The 13071-nt window shown below is 35.3% G+C and overlaps 1 protein-coding gene across 9 annotated transcripts in view; it reads right to left on the bottom strand.

The window, feature by feature from the left end:
* The window catches only part of LOC123528561 (kinesin-like protein klp-3), a 74529-nt gene that overhangs the window by 14191 nt on the left and 47267 nt on the right, over window positions 1-13071 (bottom strand). For all 9 annotated transcript variants that reach the window (XM_053522177.1, XM_053522176.1, XM_053522178.1 and 6 more), the window contains 7 exons: window positions 12498-12606; window positions 10076-10170; window positions 9697-9747; window positions 8238-8411; window positions 6682-6831; window positions 5986-6102; window positions 5553-5723 (listed from right to left, as the gene is read on the bottom strand). In XM_053522177.1, the coding sequence (XP_053378152.1) occupies window positions 5553-5723; window positions 5986-6102; window positions 6682-6831; window positions 8238-8411; window positions 9697-9747; window positions 10076-10170; window positions 12498-12606 (867 nt within the window). The remainder of the gene's footprint in view (window positions 1-5552; window positions 5724-5985; window positions 6103-6681; window positions 6832-8237; window positions 8412-9696; window positions 9748-10075; window positions 10171-12497; window positions 12607-13071) is intronic.

Raw genomic sequence — 13071 nt, 5'->3', positions numbered from 1 at the left:
AAATTCCATCATTCTGAGTCACAGGAGTCTCAGGTAAAATAATTATGTTCACAAAACAAACTTTTTATTCCAGACTTCAAATCAGTGCAATGGTATCCTAATTTGAGATTCCAGTCATTGATCCCTCAGTATATGAGAGGTGTTAAGTTGTAATCATTTACCATCACACTCCATCTTAAAATCATTTTTGTCTCATGGGCAAACTTCACTGTGAGTGTACTAATCATTCCAAGTTTAAATCAGAAATTGAACAATCCAATCAAATTCCATCACTGTCTTATATATACTCTTTATTTCCACTTTTCAGTGATATACATTTCAAATACAACATAAATACAGATGAGAAGGAATATAACAATGTAGCAAACAAATGTACACAAACAATATGAATTGTAATAGGAGTATTAAGATTAATCAAAATTATCTTGTTATATATATATATATATATATGAAGAGAGAAAAAGGTGTAAAACTTCTATCAAACATGGTCACGATTCATTACAACATATGCATGGTGCAATAATTGCATTTGGAAATTTTACTAATTAAATTATCTTATAAATTAATCATCTTTGCAAGTAAAATGCATACATGAAACAACATATCGAATGGCAATTCTTAGAAAATGCTTATGAACGTTTTTACAAGTAATTGATATCAAACGTCTACCAATAAGCTTCTGAAATTTTGTGTCGTTGTCGTCGTTCAATAATTCATGCAATACATTATCGCCAAAACTAAAGTCTATATTGCAAAAGAATTCATCTCGTTTAGGTTTCATTTTATCACAATCAATTGCTATATGCACTAGCTTGTTATTACATAAAATTCCACAAGAATCACAGAGAAATATTTCATCGTGGCTTGTGTCACACCATAATTTACTTATTTGAAATGCGTTTGATAATGACTCAGAATCCAGTGCACAGTCCCATAAAATGGCTCTTTCAATGTTCATATGCAAGAGACAAAATCTAACAAAGTCATTGTCGGTATTCATTCTTTCTTTCCATTTATTAACTTCCGAATTATGGATAACATATTTACATATTAATTTCCACCTTTCTTTAGAAGGGAAAGTACCTAATTGTATATAATTTATTAAGTATTCGAATAATTCGTATTTAACAAGAATACCGATTATGTCAGGAACAAAACCTTTTTGTTGCTCATAGTTTCTACATATATACAAAGAAAGGCGAGCGTTAAAAATTCGCCTAGATAACATAGTAGTCGGCATGTTACATAATCTAGCCAAAAATCCCAGCTTTCTAACTTCTATCTGAGAAAGAGCGTTTTTCCAGCCTAGTATGCTTAGGCAGATATCAGTACGTGTTCTCATGTTAAATCTCTGAATCTTTTTTGCTGTTAATTTCAGAAATTTGTCTAGGAGTTCATAATCACAGTTTTTAAGGCTGTTCTACAACTCACAACCAAACAATAAGCGTGGTATACAAATCTTTTGGATAAGCTCGGCCAATATGATTGGATTTAAATACGACTGGTCAATTTTAAGGGACAATAAGGAGAAAAGTGACGATTTGGCTTTTTGAAAAGCATTGTTAACCTTATCTCTGTCGGTCATTTTGCTATTCAGGTAAATACCGACATGTTTGACATTCTGAGCAATCTCAATTTTATCAGAACCAAACTTGAAGGTCACTGGAGTTCTACTTCTTGAACGGTCTCCAAAGGTAACCACATAACTTTTTGATGGGTTAATTATGTATCTATACATACATGTATATTTGTATGTAATGTCAAGCATACCTTGCAAGTTTACAGGGTTTATTGCTGACAGGGCAATATCGTCTGCTAATGTGGTGTTTCCTACTATAGTATCTAGAATAAATGTGCCGAGACCACTTTTCTCTAGTTCTTCGATAAGGCCATCAATATACAAGTTATATATCCAGGTGGAAATTACTCCTCCCTGTCGAATTCCTTGTCGAACTTGGAAGAAATTTGACTGTAAACCGTTTGCCGCCACACAGCTGAACATATTTGTATGGGCATCAACGAGTAGGGTCCAAATTTTTCCCTGTACACCAAGCTTGGACAACTTGTAAAAGACTCCATTTAACCAGACAGTGTCAAAAGCCTTTTTAGTGTCAAGGAAAGCTACATACACTTTTGAGTTTAGTTCGATATTATGGTATATAGACTCTTGAAGGTTAAAGGAAGCTGTTATTGCGCCAGAATGTTTTTGGTACGCGTTCTGTTGATGGTTTGGAAAGGGGATATTGCTCTCTGATATCCAGGAAGATAACCGATCATGAACTATACTTTCGAATAATTTATATATAACTGGGAGGAGGGTTATCGGGCGGTAATTGTTCGGATCTGTTCGGGGTTTACCGTTGTCTTTATATACCGGTATTATCATTCCTTTCTTACACATGAGCGGAATTTTACCCTCCATTATAACCATATTAAATAAGTCTGAAATCGAAGTGAATAAACTTTTCCCTCCATACTTTAAATGTTCGTAGCATAATAATATGATGACTTAATTCTCAATACCCAATAAGCCATTGCACATTGTTTGGCAATAAGTAAAAAATACCTTTAATTTGTTTCCAAGTATTTATCTCGGTCCAGTCATAAAATAATCAAATCAAATTCTGCCATTCACAGCAATAATTAAATTAAAACTCAGTCTGATGATTTTTTTTCCAAACAATATTCTAGCATTTTTATTGGTCAAAAGGTGGTCATATGGTAATCTCTAATATTTCTGTGGAGGATCAGCACAGATAATCAAATAAATAGGAAATTTATATGATAGCTGGAATATAACTTCAAAAAAAGATGGAACCATTAATTCCTGGCAATGAAAGTCCCCAACAAAAATAAATCACTTCACAGTATGGGGTAAGTATAGTGGAAAGTGAGACTTGGCAATGACCTTGAACTTTGCCCCATCCCCTCCCCCACCATCACCATCTCCAACCCCATTTATTATAATGACTATATATATTTCTGCTAACAAACTCAATAAGTAATTATGGTTGCAAAACAAGTCTTGTTAAAGATTTCAAACCTATATGATGGTATCATATATCTAAGATTCCAGTCATTGATCCCTCAGTATGAGAGGTGTTAAGTTGTAATCATTTACCACCACAATGTTAAAATGCTTATACAAGTACCAAAAATGTTAGATAATGCTATTTTTTCATTTATACTGTTAGATTTAAAGTCACATCTACACACTTGAGGTCATATGGAGACTTTCAGCTTTTGATCAAAGAGGAAGCCAGGCATTATTTCAGGCATGGGCAGGCATCTGGGTAGTACCATCAACATTCTGTATTAAAGTCAGCTGGATGGCTTCCTCACATGAAAAATTCGATACCCTAAACAAGATTTCAATCCACATTGATGACAGGCAAGCTATTCAAAGTACACAAACTTAACCACTCGGCCATGAAGGCCTCTAAATAATGTTAAAAATATAAATTTCATTCTCAAAATACAATTTAATTTTTAAACTAGAATTGTGTCCATAGCACATGGATGCCCCCATATACTTAGCCATCCTCTAAATAGCATAGTTTTCAGTACAGACAATCTTCACATGAAGGATATTTGAATAAAATTTGGAAGCAAATTGTAATCAGATAAAGTTGTCAATCTGAGCAACTTTGAATCAATTCCTTTACAAAGTGTAAGAGCAGTTGAACCAACAAATTTCTTCACTATGGCCTATTTTGTTAAATTAAGAAAGGGCCATCATTCTAGAAAACAAGAGGGTCATGATGACCCTGGATCGCTCACCTGAGTAATATGAGCTACATGTTTCAAATGTCAAATTGATGATTTTTTGAAAATTTTTTGAAGATTTTCCGATGTACAATCAAGTAACCCCTGGGGCGGGGCCAATTTTGCCTCGGGGGTCATGATTTGAACAAAGTTTGTAGAAGTCTACTAGGCAATGTAACATACATATCAAATATCTAAGATTTAGGCCTTCTGGTTTATTTTTAGCAAATTTATGAAGATTTCCCTTTGTACAATCAAGTAACTCCTGGGGCGGTGTCAATTTGAACTGGCGGTCAACATTTGAACAAATTTTGTAGAGGTCCACTAGGCAATGCTACATGTCTAATATCTAAGCTCTAGGCCTTCTGGTTTATTTCTAGAAAATTTTGAAGATTTTTCTATGTACAATCAAGTAACCCCATTAGGCGGGGTCAATTTGACCCTGGGGGTCATGATTTGAACAAATTTTGTAGAAGTCTACTAGGCAATGCTACACATCAAATATCTAAGATCTAGGCCTTCTGGTTTATTTTTAGAAAATTTTTGAACATTTTCCTATGTAAAATCAAGTGACCCCTGGGGCGGGGTCAATTTTGACCCCGGGGGTCATGATTTGAACAAATTTTGTAGAGGTCCACTAGGCAATGTTACATGTGAAATATCTAAGCTCTAGGCCTTCTGGTTCATTTTTAGAAAATTTTTGAAGATTTTCCTCAGTAAAATCAAGTGATTTGAACAAACTTGGTAGAGGTCCACTAGGCAATGCTTCACACCAAATATCTAAGCTTTTGGGCTTCTGGTTTTTGAGAAGAAGATTTTTAAAGTTTTTCCTTTCGGTTGCCATGGCAACCAGAGTTCTGCATGGAATTCAATTCTTTGAACAATTTTTAAAGAGGACCATCCATGGAACATCCCTGTGAAGTTTCATCAAAATTGGCCTGGTGGTTTAGGAGGAGATGTTGTTTAAAGGAAAGTGTGGACGGGCGGACGTTCCTACATATGGATACTTATGTGGCTACTCTTTTGTTCTTTCTATTGTTCTTTTAGCCACGTAAGAGAAAAATAGCCACATAAAAGCCTTACGGAATGAATGACATCAAAGAAAAAGTACAGTTACCTATTGTTCCTATAGCCACCTAAGTATGTAAATGTGAGCTCGGACAGACAGACGGATGGACGGATGCCAGATGGTGAGCAATCACAATAGCTCACCCTGAGCACTTTGTGCTCAGGTAAGCTAAAAAAGCCACAGAAAAAAAGTCCATTATTTATGGTCATTTTCACATCAAGGTCCTTCATCTGTAAAACTTTCAAGCATATCCTTTCAATAGTGTTTGAGGAGTTGGACACACAAGATTTTTTTTCTATATTCTATATAGCAAAACTACCAAAGGCTCATAAGTGCGGTAAAAACAGTCAGTACGAAAGTTCCTTCCTTTATGGTCATCTGCACATCAAGCTTGTTCATCTGTGAAGCAAATCAAGCTAATAGTGTGGGAGGAGCTGGACACACAAGATTTGGATGTAAGTATGCACAATTGTACGAACAGCAGCAACACTATATGCCCCCCAAATATGCAAGAGACTGCTTTTTCTGGAAAGTGAAAAACATATTTAAGTCCGAGAGCCCTAACTCTACTTAAAGTGACCTGACCAGAAACTTAGTAAATGGAATCATGGGAAAAAAGTGTGGAAATCAAAAAATTTATTACACTAATGGGCAATAGCTGAACAGATAACCATCCTGTCAGAACAAAATTTGACATGATTATATAAATGGTACATACTGCTTCTTGTGTGCTAGATGGCTCAAAGACTTTGTCGAAGTTAAACATCTTTTTCTGTCCCTGTGATGTTGCAATAAGATCTTGGTCACTGGGATATTTGAGACAATTCTCAGCCCTGTCATCTTTACGTACACGACAGAACACTCGAATGTTGCCTCGTAACTCTTGAAGCTTTAAAACAAAAATATATCAGCTTAATACAATCTATCTTACTGTATTTTAATTTAATTTCTTTATATTTGTTTCAAAAACCTTCATAAACTGTTAAAACAAAGTCCCAACCCACTGCAGATCAATTTGAAATCTATTCAAAATAGAAAATTTTGCCCATATTTACCAGAAAATACATTAAATAAGAGGCCCAAATGGGCCAAAGTTGCTCACCTGATAAGAAAATTTCTATGCTAATAAATCAATTCCAATAATAATATACCTGATTATACAATAGTTTCCTCTGTAATGCCTCTTTTCTGTAGAGGGCTCGAACCTCCTCTATCTCATTGAGCGTACCCTTTTCAGACTGTTTCATCTGTTTGAATGCTGGACCAATCTGAAATAACACAAAATAATTTCATTAATATCTGAATTGTTTGTTTTGTTGGTTTAAAAGTCCCACTGACCAATTAAATTGTATTCCAGTTTACAGCTTCAGGACACAAGTAGTAAACTGGCATTTTTCGGATGTTTTTTGTTTTCTTCTTTATTTTAGTATACAGCATAGTACCATTATCCTTCACAAATGTAGATAAAAATTATATCAAAGCTAGGCACCCTGCAACTGCTTGGAGTATCCAGGTTCCCCTCTCTGCAGTACTTGTGTATTTGGAGAATCTGGTAGAACAATCCTTTTACAAGCTAGATGGATGTATGACTTCTCCATCTGAATTATGTCCTGGTAAGACTTGAGCATCAAGTGTTTAGGGGTAGTAATTGTAAGACCAGTTTGTTTCTGATACAAAACTAAAACATACGAAAGTAACAATCTAAAATTCAGAATAAATGACACAAGGCTGAAGACCGTGCACATGAAACGCATTTCCTAATAGAATAATATAGCCTTTAGAGTGGCCATATCATTACAGTAGAGCAATGCAGTATTTCATTTTGTCAAAGAGAACAGAAAAAATACCTTTTCCAACATGTGTTTCATGTCTCCCATAAATCGTTCCACGTCCATCTTTACCCGTGTATGCGCTTTACGTAACTCCTTGGCATTAGCATTCAAGTCAATGACATCATCTGGATTGACAGTCTCTTCTGACTGCACCGTGCTCAAACCCTGTTTATGTAAATGTCATGTATAGATATAGCTATTTTTAATGATAGGAACTTATCTTACACTATTTAACTGAAAGTTCCAATAATTGTAAAGAAATTACCTCTTTAGAGTATAGAACAGCTTTTTCTGGGACCTGCTTTTACTCAAAATTATCTTGTCAATGTAATTTCAACGTAAAGTACAAGTATACAACATAAAAGTATTTTGGCTTGAATTTTCTGCTCTACATTTCAACAAATTTTGGGATTCAGACAAATATTGCACACATTTTGGTGTGAAATGACGTCACTCTTCTGTCACAAAAAAACAGCACCTAGAACCAAGCCTCAATTATGCTTTAATACAAGGTCAAACTTGTAGTGAGGACCACATGTGAAGTAAGTTCTTCAGAAAAAAAAGTAGCAACATTTTATTAAATTCTGCCATTGAAATTTTTCAATGGCTTGCAACAATCTGAATAATATTGATGAGAATAGGGCTATGAAAAAAATCTATCAATTTCCTTACCGTCATTCATAATATTTCTATAAACAAATCTTAAATTTCATAAATATTCAAATATAAATATATTTGTCAAATTTCATACTTTGATTACCTCCCTTTAATGAATCACTGACTTTTAAAATCATTCAAAACTTTGTAATTTTAATAAAAGATTTAACTTTTTGGACCACGACATTAAATAATCCAGCTTTAAGGTAGTTCTGCACGTTTGGATCGAAATTTTTTCTACAATGTAGAATTTGATTAAACTCCGATTTTTCAAAACTTCAGAATATACCTAGAAAATTCAGCAAATAAAAAGGACAGGGTCGTGTGCTTGATTTTTTGCTAGACTGATTTGAAAATTTCGGACCTCGCGCAAGTTTTCATAATGGGAGTCTATGGGAAAATAGCAACTTTCATAACATTTTCGTGAATAGAAAATTTTCCACAATGTAGATTTTAATGAAACTTCTCACAGTCGTAAATAAACATATGGCCTATAATATAGTGAAATAAAATGTATAGGTCCGTGTGCTTATTTCCAAGATATTTGGCCATAATTAAAGTGAACCACCTATTTGAAGCTGATTTTAAGATATTATTTTGAATTATTTAATGTGTCAGATGTTTTAATATCATATTTTAACTTTAGAAAGATAGAGACTGTTACAATTTAATAAATTTATTCACAGGTTGCCTTTAATTCATAAACTGATTTTTATTTCCGTACGCCGAATCCAGGCTTTATTCTACGTTTTCGGGATAAATGACATTACGCCATCACTTCCGGTTTATCAAACGTGCAGAACTACCTTAAGAATTACAGCCTACTGATACACATTCAAGATTAATGTCTACCAAAGGTGGTCTAAACAAACAGCTTTGAATATCTATGTGAAATATACAAACAAAGTCCTTACCCCTTTCATTGCTGCACCAACAACAGCACCTTTGGCACCTTTTTGTCCCGGTTTCACCATTCTTGAGAAAGGTCGTGCAGTTGGTGGCCGGCCACCAGTCACTGCAGACAACTGTGCTTCAGTGTCTTTTGACTCCGCCTCCAATTCACTGAATTTGGTCTCTTGTAATTCAAGCTGTAATGAGATTTAGTAATCTTTGCACCATAAACCTTACTAACATAACAACATTGCATATAAAGAATCATCTGATACTCATTTGTTGGGATTTTTTTTTCTTTTTTCTTTTTTTTATGGGGTGGGGAGGGGGTGGGAGGGGTGGGAGGGATGTGAGATTCAACACATTTTTCAACAGCATTTCAGCTATGTAGCAGAGTACAGTTAACCTAACCAGTGTTCCTGGATTCTGTAGCAGTACTAACCTGTTCTCTGTAAGTAACTGCAAACTTCTCCACATGCATCAAGAGGTGGAGGATATATGACTTTTGACACAATGTCTTTTATCAAATCATCTCGGACCTAACCCGGGGGAGGAATTCATGACCCCGTATTCTGTAGTGCTGAACTCTCTCCACTTAGCTAAGTGGGCAGGTTTGATACTAATTGATAAACACCATAAAGTTATAATGTAGACTTCAAAGTTAATGTTAATATTTTCATACTGATAGATAATTTAATACTGGGCGTCTAATGTCAATTTGCTCCACCTCCTCGAAATAACTAAATTATTCTTGCACCCTCATACTCTGTCTTTTACTTGAAGAGTAGCACTGCATAAAAATATTCATGATCTTTTCAAAGTTCACTCAAGGATATGAAAACAGAAATTTTTAAATCCATATCATTTACCAGTGAAAATAAGTATGTAATAAAACATTTACTAGCCTTGCACGAAAATATATGCACTCCTTTAGCAGAAAAATGTACCTATCCATAATAAGTCAAGCAATATTCCTACTGCATAAACTGGTGTATTATTTCTCCTTCAAGTCTTGAACCAAATAATTTCCAAGCCTACATCTTACCCTTTAATAATTTGACATTTTACAGACACACAAGTCTTCAGCTACATCAAATAAGTTAAGTATAATGACTCACAATACTGTCGAACTTTGTTTGCTTGAACACGACAAGACCGGAAATATTTGTTCAAGTTATGGGTAGCTTGAGCGATCGAACAATATACATTATACAAGGATTTTGCCAGAGCCTGACAGCTGAGTTTGAGCGAAGGGTTTTGTTCGAATTATCCTAGTACAAGCGAACAAAGTTTGACTGTATATAGTTTTGTCAAATTTACTATTTCTGTTTATTTCCACTTACTAAGTGAATAAAATTCAGAACTTCAAACTTGCTTGTTTTACTATTTAATAATTAAGTTTGGATAATAGGTCTATCTCTCTGCAGCATAAAATTAAACAGCCAAGTGCAAATGTACTTGAATTCTATTACCGCTACTTACATTTCTTTCAGCATCTTCTCTACAACTTATCTCTTTCTGTAACTGAGTTTCCTGCAATCAAAACAAATTCAGATATATATTTTTTAATTTAAAATTAAATCAAACATCTTTTTTTCTTGTAAGAAACTTAAATAGCAGCCACTTTACTTATGGCTGCGGCAAATATTCTCAGCAAGAATGACCATCTCTTAAAATCTTATCAAATTTTATTCAAAAATACTATTGAACAAGAGCAAATATATATGCCCACACTGTGACCTGAAGGGGATAAAAAAAACCCCAAATGTTAAAAGTACTAAATTTTTCTGATTTTTATTCCATAGTCCGTTATTCCCCATAGTCATAATAGAACAATAGAAAGCATGTCCTCTGTACTTACTAAGTGTTTAACCCTCTTTTCCAACTCTAGAACTCTTGCCTCCTTTTCCATTAAAACTTTATTTTCTTTAGAAGTTTTTGGTCCTTTCATCCATTCTGTCAAAAAAATATGGATTTTTTTTTCATTTGAAATACAGCAGTTAATCAAAATGTTATTCTACTAAATAACATAAATTTTACATAATACACTTACAGAATGGCTTATTGGTGAAAAGTCAAAACTACTGCCCTAGATCAGTAGGACCGATGGTCAATAGTTCTGACTACTGACCAGAAAACCATTCAATAAGTGTTTTAAAGCATGAGGTTAGAAATTAATTTTAATACATTTTTCTTCAAGTTTTGGCTTAAACCTAGCATATCATTAGTATCTGTGAGAGACTGATTTACGTGGATATTCCTAACTGCCTCAATCTGCAAAATTAACTCAAACTAGAAAATGCTTTTGTAAAAAAGCGCGTGTCTCCCCCAATGCAAAGTCCTATAGGCACGAAGTCAATAGGGGTCAGGATCGAAAGTCAAAGAGACACTGATGGTTGGCTGCAATAGGGATCATCTACTTGGCATGTCCAGTCATCCCGCTAAATTTCAACACTAGTGGCCTAGTGGTTCTCAAGTCACTGTTCAGGCTCCTGTGACCTTGACCTTTGATCAAGTGACCTCAAAATAAATAGGGGGCATCTACTCTGCATGTCCAATCATCCTATTAAGTTTCAACATTGTAAGTCAAGTGGTTCTCAAGTTATTTCAAAAAAATTATTTTACATGAACAGGCCACTGTGACCTTGACCTTTATAAGACTGAACCCAAAATCAATAGGGGTCATCTACTCTGCATGTTCAATCATCCTATGAAGTTTCAACATTCTGGGTCAAGTGGTTCTCAAGTTATTGATCGGAACTGGTTATCAATGTTCAGGCCCCTGTGACCTTGACCTTTAACGGAGTGACCCCAAAAACAATAAGGGTCATTTACTCTGCATGAACAATCATCCTATGAAGTTTCAACATTCTGGGTCGAGAGGTTCTCAAGTTATTGACTGGAAATGGTTTTCCATGTTCAGGCCCCTGTGGCCTTGACCTTTAACAGAGTGATCCTAAAATTGTTAGGGTTCATCTACTCTGCATGACCAATCATCCTACGAAGTTTCATCATTCTGGGTCAAGTGGTTCTCAAGTTACTGACCGGAAATGGTTTTCAATGTTTGGGCCCCTGTGACCTTGACCTTTCACAGAGTGACCCCAAAATCGTTAGGGGTCATCTACTCTTTATGACCAATCATCCTATTAAGTTTCAACATTCTGGGTCAAGTGGTTCTCAAGTTACTGACCGGAAATGGTTTTCAATGTTCAGGCCCCTGTGACCTTGACCTTTAATGGCGTGACCCCAAAATCGATAGGGGTCATCTACTTTGCATGTACAATCATCCTATGAAGTTTCAACATTCTGGGTCAAGTGGTTCTCTAGTTATTGATCAGAAATGGTTTTCAATGTTCAGGCCCCTGTGACCTTGACCTTTGACGGAGTGACCCCAAAAACAATAGGGGTCGTCTACTCTTCATAACCAATCATTCTATCAAGTTTCAACATTCTGGGTCATGTGGTTCTCTAGTTACTGATTGGAAATGGTTTTCACTGTTCAGGCCCCTGTGACCTTGACCTTTAACGGAGTGACCCCAAAATCAATAGGGGTCATCTACTCTTCATGACCAATCATCCTATGAAGTTTCAACATTCTGGGTCAAGTGGTTCTCTAGTTATTGATCGGAAATGGTTTTCAATGTTCAGGCCCCTGTGACCTTGACCTTTGATGGAGTGACCCCAAAAACAATAGGGGTCGTCTACTTCAGCAGCCCTACTACCCTATGAAGTTTGAAGGTTCTAGGTCAAATGGTTCTCAAGTTATTGCTCGGAAATGAAGTGTGACGTACGGACGGACAGACGGACAGACAGGGCAAAAACAATATGTCTCCTGGGGGAGACATAATTAAATCAATTCAATTCAACCCTAAAACTTTTAAACCTATAAATTCATGTCCTCAGACATTTTTGCCAAAATCATGAAGTTTTATGCCAGTGAAATTTAACATGAGTTTACAATAAACTTAAGTCACGGGTTCGAATACTGTCAATAACACTTTACTGTACTTCCCAAAGTTTGTGAACTTGTTGCAAGGCATTAATTAATCGAGATAAGGGTCTAGTAGCAGGGAAAAAAATCTATACTTTGATATCTTCGTCAAAATAAAATTACACTTACATTGAAGAATAAAGCATATTAAAATAATAACATTGCACAAAAATAACTGATATACCAAAGTACCAGGTAAACCTTTTAGGTTCAATTTTAACAAAATTGTAGAGTGCAAACAAGCCAAATTGTTCACAAATTGTGAATATGGTTTACTTCAATGGGGACTTACCATCTCTTTCTAAATGTAGATATATAGATATACACTCGTCTGGATCATAATTACACGCTCGTAGTAAAGCTAGAATATCGTGACGATCTCCCCATGTTGGCACTGCTTCCTATAATTAAAGTCTTGAATTAGAAAATCATTTTCATTAAAGCATATACTGTATATCTAAATTACATGCACCTTTTCATTTCAGTGGAACTAACAAGAGATGGCACTAGTACGAGACAAATGCTCCTGAAATGGAGTATCGAGGTTGGGTAAGGTTTTACAGTTTAGATCCTTGCCTGCTACCTTAACCTACAGGGTATAGATCTCTTTTTTTGTGCATGAGACACCTTCACATTATACTTAACGCTTTTGTATTTTAAATTGAACAAGTGACCCGAGTATTCCAGTGGCAATACAGAAGTCCCCTACCGGTGAAAAAACAATTTTACTTGACCTTCAATAGTGACATTGACCTTTGACCGACAACCATGGGTCATGTGCGTGGCATATAGTCTAATCATGGGAAACATTTCTGTGTAGTGCTAAAAAAATCCTTAAATGCAATTAAAAGTAATGAAGCAGAAAC

This window comes from Mercenaria mercenaria, chromosome 13, assembly GCF_021730395.1.
Source record: "Mercenaria mercenaria strain notata chromosome 13, MADL_Memer_1, whole genome shotgun sequence".
Taxonomy (NCBI): Eukaryota; Metazoa; Mollusca; class Bivalvia; order Venerida; family Veneridae; genus Mercenaria; species Mercenaria mercenaria.
This window is presented reverse-complemented; position numbering and strand designations above follow the sequence as displayed.